At 49.2% G+C, this 16,585-nt stretch overlaps 1 protein-coding gene across 1 annotated transcript; it reads left to right on the plus strand.

Annotated features, from left to right (window-relative positions):
• Positions 1–228: 228 nt before the first annotated feature.
• LOC140076167 (uncharacterized) lies at positions 229–3,216 on the plus strand. Its single transcript, XM_072122678.1, has 2 exons — positions 229–664; positions 1,115–3,216. Exons 1-2 carry the CDS (start codon positions 346–348, stop codon positions 3,214–3,216), a joined length of 2,421 nt encoding a protein of 806 aa, XP_071978779.1. The 5' UTR covers positions 229–345.
• Positions 3,217–16,585: the final 13,369 nt, after the last annotated feature.

Consider the following 16,585-nt stretch of genomic DNA (forward strand, 5'->3'; position numbering starts at 1 on the left):
TATGGCTCAAACAGTGGGGCGGTGATATACGCTCGAAGTCCAAACTCTGCAGCATACCATTCACAGGTGATTTCGTCTTCGGTCCAGAGTTGGACGCCATCTTAGAAAAAGCCTCTGACAAGAAGAAGGGGTTTCCTGAAAACAGAGCATCCTCCAGGAAACCTTCCTTTCGCCCCTTCAAGAACCCTAAAGATTCCTTTCGTGGGAAAGGTAAACGGGGGCGCTGGAGCTACCCTAAGGGAGGCAGAGGTAGGGGATTCCTGTTCTCTAATCCCCCAGACAACTCGGGGGGGGAAGAAGCAGTGACGCCAGAGTGGGGGGGCGTCTCCTAGAATTCACCACTCAATGGACAGATATTACTTCAAACCCTTGGGTCTTGAATATTGTCAGGTCTGGTTACAGAATAGAATTCAACACCTACCCCCCTTCAAGATTTATTTCTCCATCCCCCTCTACCTCTTCTTCTACCCATTCTCTTATTTGGCAGGAAGTTTCATCCCTCATCCATTCGGGAGTGGTGGTTCCAGTTCCTCAAGACCAAGAAAGGACGGGCTTCTACTCTCCACTGTTCCTGGTCAAAAAACCCAATGGATCGAATCGGCTGATCATAAATTTGAAATCCCTAAACAGCTTCATCACCTACAGGCGATTTCACATGGAATCGGTAAGATCCGCTACTCAGCTTATATATACCGACCACTATATGTGCACAATAGACCTTCGGGACGCCTACTACCACGTTCCAATTCACTACTCTTCTCAAAGATTCCTCAGATTTTCAGTCTTTTCTCCAGAGGGCTCTATCCTCCACTTTCAGTTTCGGGCTCTCCCCTTTGGTATTTCCTCAGCTCCGAGAGTTTTTACAAAAATCATGGCGGAGGTTGTTGCCTTCCTGAGGCTACAGAAGGTGTCTATCGTTCCATATTTAGACGACCTTCTGATTATAGGAAGAGACAGATCAGATCTTATTACCGCAAGAGATTTTACCATGAGGAAACTCTCAGATCTGGGGTGGTTAATCAACACCCAAAAGTCAGATCTGTCTCCCTCCACGCACAAAAAGTTTCTAGGAGTAATGTTAAACTCTACTCTTATGATGTCCTTTCTCCCTCAGGAAAAAGCCGACGGTCTAAGACTTCAAATCCGCTCCTTCAGAAGAAAAACCTCCATTACAGTCCGAGGAGCTATGAAGATCCTGGGTCTTCTTACGGCCTGCCTTCCATCTGTCATCTGGAGCCAGAGCCATTGTCGTACTCTACAGAGTTGGATCCTCCGTTCTTGGAACCGGAGAACCTCGGGATTGGACAAAAAGATCACCATTCCATCCTCGGTAAAAAGAGATCTGCAATGGTGGTTGGAGGTAAAGCATCTGGAAAAAGGGGTTCCTTGGCACTGCCTTCCGTGTCTTACCATCACGACCGATGCAAGCAGCCTGGGCTGGGGAGCAGTCTTCCCCTCGCATTACGCCCAGGGATCCTGGACCCCTTCACTAGCAAAGAAACCATCAAACTATCGGGAACTACGAGCCGTCTGGGAAGCCTTAAGGACCAATCCTCTTCTTCTGAAGAATCAGCACGTCCACATACTGACAGACAACACCACGGTGGTATCTTACCTGAGGCGACAAGGAGGTACAAGGTCGGTAGCTCTCTCCTCCCTGACTCGCACCATCTTTTCCTGGGCAGAAGAGAACATACTCTCTCTTTCTGCAACTCATCTAAAAGGAGTCCTGAACACGGAGGCAGACTTCCTCAGCAGGAGAGTGGTCTCTCCCAACGAATGGTGTTTAAATCAGGAAATTTTCTGCCAGTTGACAGATCTTTGGGGCACTCCGCGAATCGACCTTTTCGCCACAAGAGAGAACTCATTGTGTCATCTATACTTCTCTCTGGAGGCAAGGGAGCCGAAGGATCGACTAGATGCTTTCAGTCACCCATGGGTCGAACCTCTCTCCTACGCCTTTCCCCCTATTCCCTTGGTCGCAAGGGTCCTCAGGAAGATCCTTACGGACCAGGCAAGGGTAATACTCATCTGCCCGAACTGGCCAAAAAAGGGCTGGTACCCTCTGCTGACATCCCTGGCCATCCAGCAACCAGTGATACTGCCTCCAAGGAAGGACCTTCTGCACCAGGGTCCTATTCTGCATCCAGACCCGGAGAAGCTTCAGTTAGCGGCCTGGATCCTGAGTCCGACTTCTTAAGATCGCAGGGTCTTTCCAGAGCGGTGGTATCCACACTTAAGGCAAGTAGGAAAAAAGTTACTTTTGCCATTTATCACAAAATTTGGAAGAGATTTGTGACTTTTTGTGGGGACAATCCCCCATCTCAACCTAACCCAAATATTTTCCAGATCCTGGACTTTCTGCAGAAAGGATTGGAGTTGGGCCTATCCACTAGCACTCTGAAGGTGCAGGTCTCGGCCCTGGGCGCATTTTTCGATTTTCCCCTTGCAGACCACAGGTGGGTCAAAAGATTCATTGTAGCCTCCTCCAGAATCAGACCGCAAGTCCTTAGGAAGACCCCTACGTGGGATCTCACCTTAGTTTTAGATGCACTTTCCAGACCTCCATTTGAACCTCTGGATAGTACCAACATTAAAAACTTAACGCTAAAGACTACCCTTCTGATTGCTGTTACTACAGCCAAGAGATTGGGGGAACTTCAGGCTATTTCCATCAGAGAACCCTATATGCGCATTCTTTCTGACCGTATTATTCTTACCCTAGATCCTGGCTTCGTTCCCAAGGTGGTATCCAAATTCCACAGGGATCAGGAGATTACCCTTCCGTCCTTCTGCGAGGATCCTTCTTCTAATGAGGAAGCCTCGTGGCATCTTCTGGATGTAAGACGTGTTGTGTTAGCTTATTTGCAGGCTACAGAACCCTGGCGCAGGGATCATAACTTGTTCATTCAATTCCAGGGGAAAAATAAGGGGAAAAAAGCCTCCAAAACGTCGATAGCAAGATGGCTGAAGTTGGCTATTTCCACCTGCTACACGCTACAAGGGAAAGAGGTTCCTACCAATCTAAGGGCTCATTCCACCAGGGCTATGTCGGCCTCCTGGGCTGAGAGAAGAGGCGCATCACTTGAGCAGATCTGCAAGGCAGCCACCTGGGCCTCGCCTTCGACCTTCATAAAACATTATCGCCTGGACCTACCGGGGTCTCAGGACCTCTCCTTTGGAAGGAAGGTTCTACAAGCTGTCATCCCACCCTAGAGTTTCTACTTATTTGGTAGATCTCCAAGTGGGCCGTCATGGAGGACGTTTTGGAAATGGTGAATTAGTACTCACCGGTAATTCGGTTTCCATCTAGTCCTCCATGACGGCCTATATATTTTCCCTCCCTATGTTTTGCTATACTGTAAATGTATGTGAATATTTAACATACAAATAAAATTTTTTTCTTTTACCTTCCTCTGGTGTAGTTATTTGGTAGACACTGGCGGGAGGATGCGGGGGGGAGGCTTTTAACCTCTCTGCTTCCTGTCCCTACAGAGGTCAAGGGGCATCCTCCAAGTGGGCCGTCATGGAGGACTAGATGGAAACCGAATTACCAGTGAGTACTAATTCACCATTTTGTGTCTTGTAGTTCACCTTTGGGGATGGCATTTGGGCGAACGCTTTCAAAAGAGAGGTAGTTTGCTGAAGCGTCACATATATTATCGTCACATCTATTATCACCCCTAGCAGTCCTAGCGTTAGTGATACTTATTTCTGTGATGTTTCTCCTCTCAGCGCTAACCTGACTGATGACACCAGGTCTAGATCCTACAGAACCAGCACTTGGACATTTGGTCCCTGTTGTCTGTGGATTTGGTGATTGCTTACAAGCGGCGCCATTCTGAGTGCAGTGTCATTAATTAAATCAAAACACTCAAAATTATGGCCATAATTATATTCAAGTTTTACCAGATTTTGGTTGCGATATTACACAGAAAATGTCCTGATCAGTTTCTCCCCTTCCCACGGGGATGTGACTGGCTGAGATGTGATTTAGGAGGAGGTGAAAGTCCTGGTGTTGGTTGGGACAATAGTACTAATAATAAATCTGTATTTATATGTTCCATCATATTCCATAGCGCTGTATAACTCATGGCGCCTATATACAAGTTCTTAATAATACGTATTTATAGAGCGCATTGTCATATTCCACAGCGTCTTACAGATCATTACCTACCTATGCGGACAAAATAAGACGTTGCAGGGTCAGAAGGACCAATAGGAATAAGGACCCTGCACACAAGAGCTTATTCTTTCTAATACACTTCATAGATTGTATTTTCTACCCTTCATTTAGCAGCCTTACAAATAAAATAAGACATAACAGTGACATATCGTAGCCACGTAATACAATGAGTGAGGGCTTGCCCCCCCAAGAACTTAGTCTATGAGGAGAAGGGGTGATGCAGTTCATGATGGGGCTGGTACAATAGTCACAAGAGCTTACAATCCATGAGGAGTAGGACACAGGAGGTGGCAGCACTGGTACAATGGACCAGCCATTCATTAATGAGATCACATAATTGAAGTAAATTATTCTGTATTATGAGGTTACTAATGTGTGGCTTTGTGCCACGATTACCACTATGCCCTTAGTTGGGGCATCTTCCTTTTGTTTTTCCACCTTGGGGTTTCTCAGGTGGCAGTGCGGAGGTCTGCTCCATGCTGTACAGCGGCCACTGTCTAATTTATGGTGCCTGTAAGTCTGGCGTGTATAGTCCAACTGTTGGGGCAATAATTGCACCATCCAGTGTCCTTGTCCTGTGGCTGCCCCTTCCTGCCCTCAGAGTGGGTTACCCAAAAAAGCAGAGTAATTCATACATAGGGCAGGTTTCTCTTAGACTCATTTGTTCCTTGTGTATTTCTCAGTTTTTCATAATTTCTGAAGGTTGCTCTCAGGATTTGTAGAGCAGTTCAGGTTGAGCCACAAACCCTCACCGGTGCGGGTCCTAAAAGTATTATGAAGGATCTGGTATTGGTGTCTTATGTCTCCCTTGTTAGAGTGAGTGGGTTTACAAGGCGAGTCTGGGGCCCTTATGGCAAATCGGACGCTGAATCTGTCTTATACTTATTATCTGTTCCTGAAGTGTCCAATAATTGGGTCGCCAGCTGGATGATGTCTTATTAGATCGTGTTTACCGGTGGGCGGCTTCATTTCATTGTTAAGTGGTTTTAGTATATTTTTGGTGTGGATCTGGTGGGATAGGGACCTCTTCTCTGGTTACTGGTTACTCTCATAATTTTCTGTTGGTCCTTGTGACTCTCCTCATTGAAGTTACCTGCTTATTTTCTTTCCTTTCCTTCACTGTCTTTAGGTTGTCCCCTCTTCAGCTGAATCCTATTTTAGTCGTATTGAAAATTTATTTTGGGGACGGTATTTTGCCTAAGAGAGGGGGAAGCAGTTACAATGCCTGGTGCTGTCTTGTTGTCCTGGTTGTGCGAGTCGCTTTAGCAGCGTGGTCAGTCCTGGGCCTTCTGGTTTCAGTATGTCAGGTTATGACGATGGGTGGGTTTTTTGCTAGTAGGGGCTCCATGTCCACAATGGGTGCAATCTCCCTGTATCAAAGGGTTTGGATAATTAGCGCCATTGAGGTTTTTAGAGCTGTTTTTGTTGATCATAGCCGACAGATGTGTTGTAGGGGCTGATGCCTGTTCCTGGCCCTGGCTTTATGTAGATGTCATTGTGTCAAATAACTTGATAAGGGTATTGGGCTGGCCTCATGGCATTTTTTTGGGGTGAGACTTGTCATGTAATTGAGGTTACCTTGTATTTCAAAGTTTGTGTGCGTGGGTTTTGCTCCTGCAAATCAGTTTCCTGCGAGTTGTTTACAATTTGCTGCTGTTTTATTAAGGGTTTTAGTGAATTTGGACTCCTTCTAAGGAATATAGTTCACTCTCTTAAAATTGGCGCTGCACTTACAGCTAGTGTGTAAGGTCTTTTTAGTTTCAGAGGTGGGATGGATAAGGTGCTGGCATTCTAATTGTTTTGCAGGTTATACTTTAATTTTGCTTCTTTGCTAATGCATTCTCTTTTTCAGGTTTTCACTCCAGCATGTGATTGCTAGGGCACTTGTGTGTCTATTGGGCAGATCAGCGCGTGAATATCCGTCTGGGTGGTGGAACTTTGGGCTTCTATGGTACCAACATCTGTGGGTGAGGTCTCCGGGTCCTGCACTGCTTGCAAAAAACAGCTTGAGCTTACGATAATCGGCCATTATTCAGTAGTCGTCATTTAAGGGGCGTCGTCATCTGCTACATTCACCTTAGGTGACAGATTACACTAATCCAGTCCGACCTGGAGCGATTTCCGTCTTTCTTCTGCTACACCGAGTTGGCGTGGTAGGACATAATCATAAGGGCAGTATGGTACGAGGCTAGCGATGCAGCAATAGTGGATGTGACCATACCTGGGTGTCGCAATTTGTTTGCGCCAGAGGAAAAGTGGTGTATCACATCAGCTGGTGGGCACCAGTGATGGTTTGCTGTTACCTGTTGGCGTCCATCTTTGGACGGATATGGATATGGTGTGGTTTTTGGTTGGCTGGGGGTCGGAGGATCATGTAGTTGTGGATACATGACCTCCTCCGTGGCGGTTTTTTAGGGGTAACACTGCCCTACATGCCCTTACATATGGCAGGCATACAGGGTGTTATCTGGTGTTATGTAAAGTGGAATGGTTAAAAGTGTGTATATATTCAAACAAAGAAATGGTTAAATTATCAATGGTTTCAATAAAGCTGTGGCCGACCCCGAGTCAACCCACTATTGAGAATGGTTAAGCAATGGTTTCTGTGTGGTTATTTATATTTGGGGTATGCGGTATTAAAGGGGCCAGTCCGGCTCCGGGTTAGTACGTGTTTATTATTTGAGCAGTCCTGTACACTGAGTAGAGGCAGAGTGTCCCCTAAGTGAGTGTCCTGTACATTGAGTAGAGGCAGTGTCCCCTCAGTGAGTGTCCTGTACACTGAGTAGAGGCAGAGTGTCCCCTAAGTGAGAGTCCTGTACATTGAGTAGAAACAGTGTCCCCTCGGTGAGAGTCCTGTACAGTGAGGAGAGCCAGTGTCCCCTCGGTGAGAGTCCTGTACAGTGAGGAGAGGCAGTGTCCCCTCGGTGAGTGTCCTGTACAGTGAGGAGAGGCAGTGTCCCCTCAGTGAGGGTCCTGTACCGTGAGGAGAGGCAGTGTCCCCTCAGTGAGGGTCCTGTACAGTGAGTAGAGGCAGTGTCCCCTCAGTGAGGGTCCTGTACAGTGAGTAGAGGCAGTGTACCCTCAGTGAGGGTCCTGTACAGTGAGTAGAGGCAGTGTCCCCTCAGTGAGGGTCCTGTACAGTGAGTAGAGGCAGTGTCCCCTCAGTGAGGGTCCTGTACAGTGAGTAGAGGCAGTGTCCCCTCAGTGAGGGTCCTGTACAGTGAGTAGAGGCAGTGTCCCCTCAGTGAGGGTCCTGTACAGTGAGTAGAGGCAGTGTCCCCTCAGTGAGGGTCCTGTACAGTGAGTAGAGGCAGTGTCCCCTCAGTGAGGGTCCTGTACAGTGAGTAGAGGCAGTGTCCCCTCAGTGAGGGTCCTGTACAGTGAGTAGAGGCAGTGTCCCCTCAGTGAGGGTCCTGTACAGTGAGTAGAGGCAGTGTCCCCTCAGTGAGGGTCCTGTACAGTGAGTAGAGGCAGTGTCCCCTCAGTGAGGGTCCTGTACAGTGAGTAGAGGCAGTGTCCCCTCAGTGAGGGTCCTGTACAGTGAGTAGAGGCAGTGTCCCCTCAGTGAGGGTCCTGTACCGTGAGGAGAGGCAGTGTGCTCATGGTGGTTCCCCTCAGTGAGGGTCCTGTACAATGAGCAGAGACGGTGTCCCCTCAGTGAGTGTCCTGTAGCGTGAGGAGAGGCAGCGTCCCCGCAGTGAGTGTCCTGTAGCGTGAGGAGAGGCAGCGTCCCCGCAGTGAGTATTCCCTCAGTGAGTGTCTTGTACAATGAGGAGAGGCTGCGTCTCTGCCTCATTTTATGCCCCCGGAAGTGCTGCTAGCAGTGTTACCAGTGCTTACTCTGACGGGAGGGAAAGGACATGTGCTGTTCTCTTTGTGCAGCTAGCAGCAGAGCCATGTCTGTGCAGATCTGTGGATGCAGAAGTCTCCTACACAGAATAGTGAGGTAAAAGATCTCCTCCGTCCTTCCACCCTTATATATCATTCTTCAAAACTATCTCTCTCTGCACCTCAGGCTGTGTCACACTCTCCTCTGCAGCCCCTCCCCCCCAGCTGCTGCTCTTAGGACACTATCTACCTAGCAGGGAAGCTGTTAACCCTTAGTGCTCACACTGCACAGACTAAACACTTTGGGCCACATTTACTAAGGGCTGTGCTCCAGTTTTCTGTCGGACTTTGCACATTCTTTTTAGTACAAACTGCTTGCACAGGTATTTAAAAGAAGTATCTGTGCCACATATGTGTATGTGCCCCCTGCACTCTGTCCGAGCAGTGCAGGGGGAGCCAGATTCATGCAGAATGTTGCGGCATACATCCTGAATCTGGCGCCCCCTGCACACTACGCAGACAAAACTGCATTTAGTGCAGTTTTCACTGTTGTTAGTAAATCGGCCCCTTTGTGAAACTTTTTCACTGCTGGTTTCTACTACTCCATGCCACTCTAAGTAATGAAAGCTGCAAGGCTACTCACTATATACATCCTATACTATGCGGTGCTCAGTAGATTTACTATTAGGAATATCACTGTATCACTGTTCTCAAAGACAAAAGCCCCCCCCCCAAAAAAAATGAGACTTTTTCTCATATATTCTGAAAAAATCCTGTGAGAAACACATACCTTACGGGAAAAAGCATAAGAGGAACAAGAAAAAGCCAATGTGGCTAACAAGTCTTGTAAGGAAAGCAATAAGCGAGAAAGATAAGGCGTTTAAGGTGCTAAAACATGAAGGTAGCGATGAGGCATTACAGGATTATAGAGAGAAAAATAAATCCTGTAAAAAGCAGATAAAGGCCGCAAAAATAGAGACTGAGAGAAATATTGCCAGGGAGAGCAAAAATAATCCCAAATTATTTTTCAAGTATATAAATGATAAGAAACTAAAAACAGAGAGTGTGGGTCCCCTTAGAAATAACATGGGGGTCATGGTGGAAGGAGATGAGGAAAGGGCCAATCTACTGAATGTCGCCTTCTCAACTGTCTTTACCCAGGAAAATCCCCTGGTGGAAGACACAATGAGGAATAATGTAAATTCTTTTAGGAATGTCAACAGTTTAACTCAGGAAGAGGTACGGCGCCGCCTCGCAACCACTAAGATAGATAAATCACCGGTAAGTAATTGGCTTAGTGATAGAAAACAGAGGGTGGTCATTAATGGCACATTCTCAGATTGGGTTGACGTTACCAGTGGAGGCCACAGGGGTCAGTATTGGGGCCACTAATATTTTTATTAATGACCTTGTAGTGGGTTTACACAGTCAAGTTTCAATATTTGCAGATGATACTAAGCTGTGTAAAGTAATAAATACTGAGGCCGATAGTTTAGCATTACAGAGGGATTTGTGGAAGCTTGAGGAGTGGGCAGAGAAATGGTTGATGATGTTTAATGTAGATAAATGTAAAGTTATGCACTTTGGCCATGGAAACAAAAAGTATAATTATGTTCTAAACGGTCAATTTCTTGGTAAAACTGGAGCTGAAAAGGACTTGGGGGTATTGGTGGATGGTAAACTTAATTTTAGTGACCAGAGCCAGGCGGCTGCTGCTAAAGCAAATAAAATTATGGGATGTATCAAGAGAGGAATAGATTCTCAGAATAAAGACATAGGGGCACATTTACTTACCCGGTCCAGTTGCGATCCAGCGGCGCGTTCTCTGCTCTGGATTCGGGTCCGGCCGGGATTTATGAATGTAGTTCTTCCGCCATCCACCAGGTGGCGCTGCTGCGCTGAAAGTCATCTCATCGCGCCGGAATGCACCACCTCGGACCAAGTGAAGGTAAGCGCTCCCCAAGCGACACTTTTTCGGTTTTTAAATGCGGCGGGTTTTCCGAATACATCGGGTTTTCGTTCGGCCACGCCCCCCGATTTCCGTCGCGCGCATGCCGGCGCCGATGCGCCACAATCCGATCGCGTGCGCCACAATCCCTGGGCAATTCAGGTACAATCGTCGCGAATCGGAAATATTCGGGTAACACGTCGGGAAAACGCGAATCGGGCCCTTAGTAAATGACCCCCATAGTTTTGCCCTTACACAAATCCCTGGTCAGACCACACATGGAATATTGGGGGTCATTTACTAAGGGCCCGATTCGCGTTTTCCCGACGTGTTACCCTAATATTTCCGATTTGCGCCGATTTCCCCTGAATTGGCCTGGGATTTTGGCGCACGCGATTGGTTTGTGGCGCATCAGCGCTGGCATGCACGCGACGAATATCGGGGGGCGTGGCCGAACGTAAACCCTGCGGATTCGGAAAAACCGCTGCATTTTAAAAAAAAATCTGTCGCGGAGCTTGCACTTACCTTCACTCAGCCCGGCTCAGTGAACTCCAGTGCGTTCCGATGCTTTTCAGCGCAGCAGCGCCACCTGGTGCACGGCGGAGGAACTACCTTAATAAATCTCGGCCGGACCCGAATCCAGCGCAGAGAACGCGCCGCTGGATCGCAAATGGACCGGGTAAGTAAATCTGCCCCAGTGTGTACAGTTTTGGGCACCAGTGTATGAAAAAGATATAGTAGAGCTGGAACGGGTGCAGGGGAGATCAACCAGGATTATTAGGGGAATGGGGGGATTAGAATACACTGACAGATTACAAAATGTGGGATTATTCAGTTTAGAAAAAAGACAACTGAGGGGAGACCTCATTACAATGTACAAATACCTGAACGGACAGTACAAGGATCTCTCCAAAGATCTTTTTATACCTAGGCCTGTGACCAGAACAAGGGGGCATCCTCTACACCTAGAGGAGAGGAGGTTCTACCATCACCATAGACAAGGGCATCCTCTACACCTAGAGGAGAGGAGGTTCTACCATCACCATAGACAGGGGGCATCCTCTACACCTAGAGGAGAGGAGGTTCTACCATCACCATAGACAAGGGCATCCTCTACACCTAGAGGAGAGGAGGTTCTACCATCACCATAGACAGGGGGCATCCTCTACGCCTAGAGGAGAGGCGATTCTACCATCACCATAGACAGGGGGCATCCTCTACACCTAGAGGAGAGGAGGTTCTACCATCACCATAGACAGGGGCATCCTCTACACCTAGAGGAGAGGAGGTTCTACCATCACCATAGACAGGGGGCATCCTCTACACCTAGAGGAGAGGAGATTCTACCATCACCATAGACAGGGGGCATCCTCTTCACCTAGAGGAGAGGAGATTCTACCATCACCATAGACAGGGGGCATCCTCTACACCTAGAGGAGAGGAGGTTCTACCATCACCATAGACAGGGGGCATCCGCTACACCTAGAGGAGAGGAGGTTCTACCATCACCATAGACAGGGGGCATCCTCTGTGCCTAGAGGAGAGGAGTTTACACCATCACCATAGACAGGGGTCATCCTCTACACCTAGAGGAGAGGAGGCTCTGCCATCACCATAGACAAGGGTCATCCTCTACACCGAGAGGAGAGGAGGTTCTACCATCACCATAGACAGGGGCTATCCTCTACACATAGAGGAGAGGAGGTTCTACCATCACCATAGACAGGGGGCATCCTCTACACCTAGAGGAGAGGAGGTTCTACCATCACCATAGACAGGGAGCATCCTCTACACCTAGAGGAGAGGAGGTTCTACCATCACCATAGACAGGGGGCATCCTCTACACCTAGAAGAGAGGTGGTTCTACCATCACCATAGACAGGGGGCATCCTCTACACCTAGAGGAGAGGAGGTTCTATCATCTCCATAGACAGGGGACATCCTCTACACCTAGAGGAGAGGAGGTTCTACCATCACCATAGACAGGGGGCATCCTCTACACCTAGAGGAGAGGAGGTTCTACCATCACCATAGACAGGGGACATCCTCTAAACCTAGAGGAGAGGTGGTTCTACCATCACCATAGACAGGGGGCATCCTCTACACCTAGAGGAGAAGAGATTCTACCATCATCATAGACAGGGGACATCCTCTACTCCTAGAGGAGAGGTGGTTCTACCATCGGCATAGACAGGGGGCATCCTCTACACCTAGAGGAGAGGAGGATCTACCATCACCATAAACAGGGGGCATCCTCTACACCTAGAGGAGAGGTGGTTCTACCATCACCATAGACAGGGAGCATCCTCTACACCTAGAGGAGAGGAGGTTCTACCATCACCATAGACAGGGGGCATCCTCTACTCCTATAGGAGAGGAGGTTCTACCATCACCATAGACAGGGTGCATCCTCTACACCTAGAGGAGAGGAGGTTCTACCACCACCATAGACAGGGGACATCCTCTGCACCTAGAGAAGAGGAGGTTCTACTATCACCATAGACAGGGGGCATCCTCTATACCTAGAGGGGAGGAGGTTCTACCATCACCATAAACAGGGGCATCCTCTGCACCTAGAGGAGAGGAGGTTCTACCATCACCATAGACAAGGGGCATCCTCTACACATAGAGGAGAGGAGATTCTACCACCACCATAGACAGGGGCATCCTCTACACCTAGAGGAGAGGAGGTTCTACCATCACCATAGACAGGGGGCATCCTCTACGCCTAGAGGAGAGGAGGTTCTACCATGACCATAGACAGGGAGCATCCTCTACACCTAGAGGAGAGGAGGTTCTACCATCACCATAGACAGGGGGCATCCTCTACACCTAGAGGAGAGGAGGTTCTACCATCACCATAGACAGGGGGCATCCTCTACACCTAGAGGAGAGGAGGTTCTACCATCACCATAGACAGGGGGCATCCTCTACACCTAGAGGAGAGGAGGTTCTACCATCACCGTAGACAGGGGGCATCCTCTACACCTAGAGGAGAGGCGGTTCTACCATCACCGTAGACAGGGGGCATCCTCTACACCTAGAGGAGAGGAGGTTCTACCATCACCATAGACAGGGGGCATCCTCTACACCTAGAGAAGAGGAGGTTCTACCATCACCATAGACAGGGGGCATCCTCTACACCTAGAGGAGAGGCAGTTCTACCATCACCGTAGACAGGGGGCATCCTCTACACCTAGAGGAGAGGAGGTTCTACCATCACCATAGACAGGGTGCATCCGCTACACCTAGATGAGAGGGGGTTCTACCATCACCATAGACAGGGGGCATCCTCTACACCTAGAGAAGAGGCGGTTCTACCATCACCATAGACAGGGGGCATCCTCTACACTTAGAGGAGAGGAGGTTCTATCATCACCATAGACAAGGGGCATCCTCTACAAAGAGAGGAGAGGGGGTTCTACCATCACCATAGACAGGGGGCATCCTCTACACCTAGAGAAGAGGAGGTTCTACCATCACCATAGACAGGGGGCATCCTCTACACCTAGAGTAGAGGGGGTTCTACCATCACCATAGACAGGGGGCATCCTCTACACCTAGAGGAGAGGAGGTTCTACCATCACCATAGACAGGGGGCATCCTCTACACCTAGAGAAGAGGAGGTTTTACCATCAACATAGACAGGGGGCATCCTCTACACCTAGAGGGGAGGAGGATCTACCATCACCATAGACAGGGGGCATCCTCTTCACCTAGAGGGGAGGAGGTTCTACCATCACCATAGACAGGGGGCATCCTCTACACCTAGAGGAGAGAAGGTTCTACCATCACCATAGACAGGGGGCATCCTCTACACCTAGAGGAGAGGCGATTCTACCATCAACATAGACAGGGGGCATCCTCTACACCAAGAGGAGAAGTCGTTCTGCCATCACCATAGAGAGGGGATATCCTCTACACCTAGAGGAGAGGGGATTTTACCATCAACATAGACAGGGGGCATCCTCTACACCTAGAGGAGAGGCGGTTCTACCATCACCATAGACAGGGGGCATCCTCTACACCTAGAGAAGAGTAGGTTCTACCATCAACATAGACAGGGGGCATCCTCTACACCTAGAGAAGAGGAGGTTCTATCATCACCATAGACAGGGGCATTCTCTACACCTAGAGGAGAGGGGTTCTACCATCACCATAGATAGGGGGCATCCTCTACACCTAGAGAAGAGGAGGTTCTACCATCACCATAGACAGGGGCATCCTCTACACCTAGAGGAGAGGAGGTTCTACCATCACCATAGACAGGGGGCATCCTCTACACCTAGAGGAGAGGAGGATCTACCATCACCATAGACAGGGGGCATCCTCTACACCTAGAGGAGAGGCGGTTCTACCATCACCATAGACAAGGGGCATCCTCTACACCTAGAGGAGAGGAGGTTCTACCATCAACATAGACAGGGGGCATCCTCTACACCTAGAGGAGAGGAGGATCTACCATCACCATAGACAGGGGGCATCCTCTACACCTAGAGGAGAGGCGATTCTACCATCACCATAGACAGGGGGCATCCTCTACACCTAGAGGAGAGGAGGTTCTATCATCACCATAGACAGGGGGCATCCTCTACACCTAGAGGAGAGGAGGTTCTATCATCACCATAGACAGGGGGCATCCTCTACGCCTAGAGGAGAGGAGGTTCTACCATGACCATAGACAGGGAGCATCCTCTACACCTAGAGGAGAGGAGGTTCTACCATCACCATAGACAGGGGGCATCCTCTACACCTAGAGGAGAGGAGGTTCTACCATCACCATAGACAGGGGGCATCCTCTACACCTAGAGGAGAGGAGGTTCTACCATCACCATAGACAGGGGGCATCCTCTACACCTAGAGGAGAGGAGGTTCTACCATCACCGTAGACAGGGGGCATCCTCTACACCTAGAGGAGAGGCGGTTCTACCATCACCGTAGACAGGGGGCATCCTCTACACCTAGAGGAGAGGAGGTTCTACCATCACCATAGACAGGGGGCATCCTCTACACCTAGAGAAGAGGAGGTTCTACCATCACCATAGACAGGGGGCATCCTCTACACCTAGAGGAGAGGCAGTTCTACCATCACCGTAGACAGGGGGCATCCTCTACACCTAGAGGAGAGGAGGTTCTACCATCACCATAGACAGGGTGCATCCGCTACACCTAGATGAGAGGGGGTTCTACCATCACCATAGACAGGGGGCATCCTCTACACCTAGAGAAGAGGCGGTTCTACCATCACCATAGACAGGGGGCATCCTCTACACTTAGAGGAGAGGAGGTTCTATCATCACCATAGACAAGGGGCATCCTCTACAAAGAGAGGAGAGGGGGTTCTACCATCACCATAGACAGGGGGCATCCTCTACACCTAGAGAAGAGGAGGTTCTACCATCACCATAGACAGGGGGCATCCTCTACACCTAGAGTAGAGGGGGTTCTACCATCACCATAGACAGGGGGCATCCTCTACACCTAGAGGAGAGGAGGTTCTACCATCACCATAGACAGGGGGCATCCTCTACACCTAGAGAAGAGGAGGTTTTACCATCAACATAGACAGGGGGCATCCTCTACACCTAGAGGGGAGGAGGATCTACCATCACCATAGACAGGGGGCATCCTCTTCACCTAGAGGGGAGGAGGTTCTACCATCACCATAGACAGGGGGCATCCTCTACACCTAGAGGAGAGAAGGTTCTACCATCACCATAGACAGGGGGCATCCTCTACACCTAGAGGAGAGGCGATTCTACCATCAACATAGACAGGGGGCATCCTCTACACCAAGAGGAGAAGTCGTTCTGCCATCACCATAGAGAGGGGATATCCTCTACACCTAGAGGAGAGGGGATTTTACCATCAACATAGACAGGGGGCATCCTCTACACCTAGAGGAGAGGCGGTTCTACCATCACCATAGACAGGGGGCATCCTCTACACCTAGAGAAGAGTAGGTTCTACCATCAACATAGACAGGGGGCATCCTCTACACCTAGAGAAGAGGAGGTTCTATCATCACCATAGACAGGGGCATCCTCTACACCTAGCGGAGAGGAGGTTCTACCATCACCATAGACAGGGGGCATCCTCTACACCTAGAGGAGAGGAGGTTCTACCATCACCATAGACAGGGGCATTCTCTACACCTAGAGGAGAGGGGTTCTACCATCACCATAGATAGGGGGCATCCTCTACACCTAGAGAAGAGGAGGTTCTACCATCACCATAGACAGGGGCATCCTCTACACCTAGAGGAGAGGAGGTTCTACCATCACCATAGACAGGGGGCATCCTCTACACCTAGAGGAGAGGAGGATCTACCATCACCATAGACAGGGGGCATCCTCTACACCTAGAGGAGAGGCGGTTCTACCATCACCATAGACAAGGGGCATCCTCTAAACCAGTGATGGCGAACCTTTTAAGGACCGAGTGCCCAAACTCCAACCAAAATCCACTTATTTACCCTGATGTGCCAATGTGGCATTTTAAGCAGTTAATTATTGCTACCTGTTCTTCCACTTCTTTAATTGTATCAGCCGCCCAAGGCTACAAATACAGTTGAAACAAGGTGTGCAAATTCAGACTATCATTGTAGCTTCTCTTCAGGGTCT

The sequence above is a fragment of the Engystomops pustulosus genome, chromosome 8 (genome assembly GCF_040894005.1).
Source record: "Engystomops pustulosus chromosome 8, aEngPut4.maternal, whole genome shotgun sequence".
Lineage (NCBI taxonomy): Eukaryota > Metazoa > Chordata > Amphibia > Anura > Leptodactylidae > Engystomops > Engystomops pustulosus.

What these genes read in the sequence shown, in the direction of transcription:
- LOC140076167 (XM_072122678.1), top strand. Translation starts at nt 346, where the DNA reads ATGGACAGATATTACTTCAAACCCTTGGGTCTTGAATATTGTCAGGTC. An exon ending in GGCGATTTCACATGGAATCG is followed by an intron (nt 665 to 1,114) that starts GTAAGATCCGCT and finishes TTTCTCCCTCAG; the next exon opens with GAAAAAGCCGACGGTCTAAG.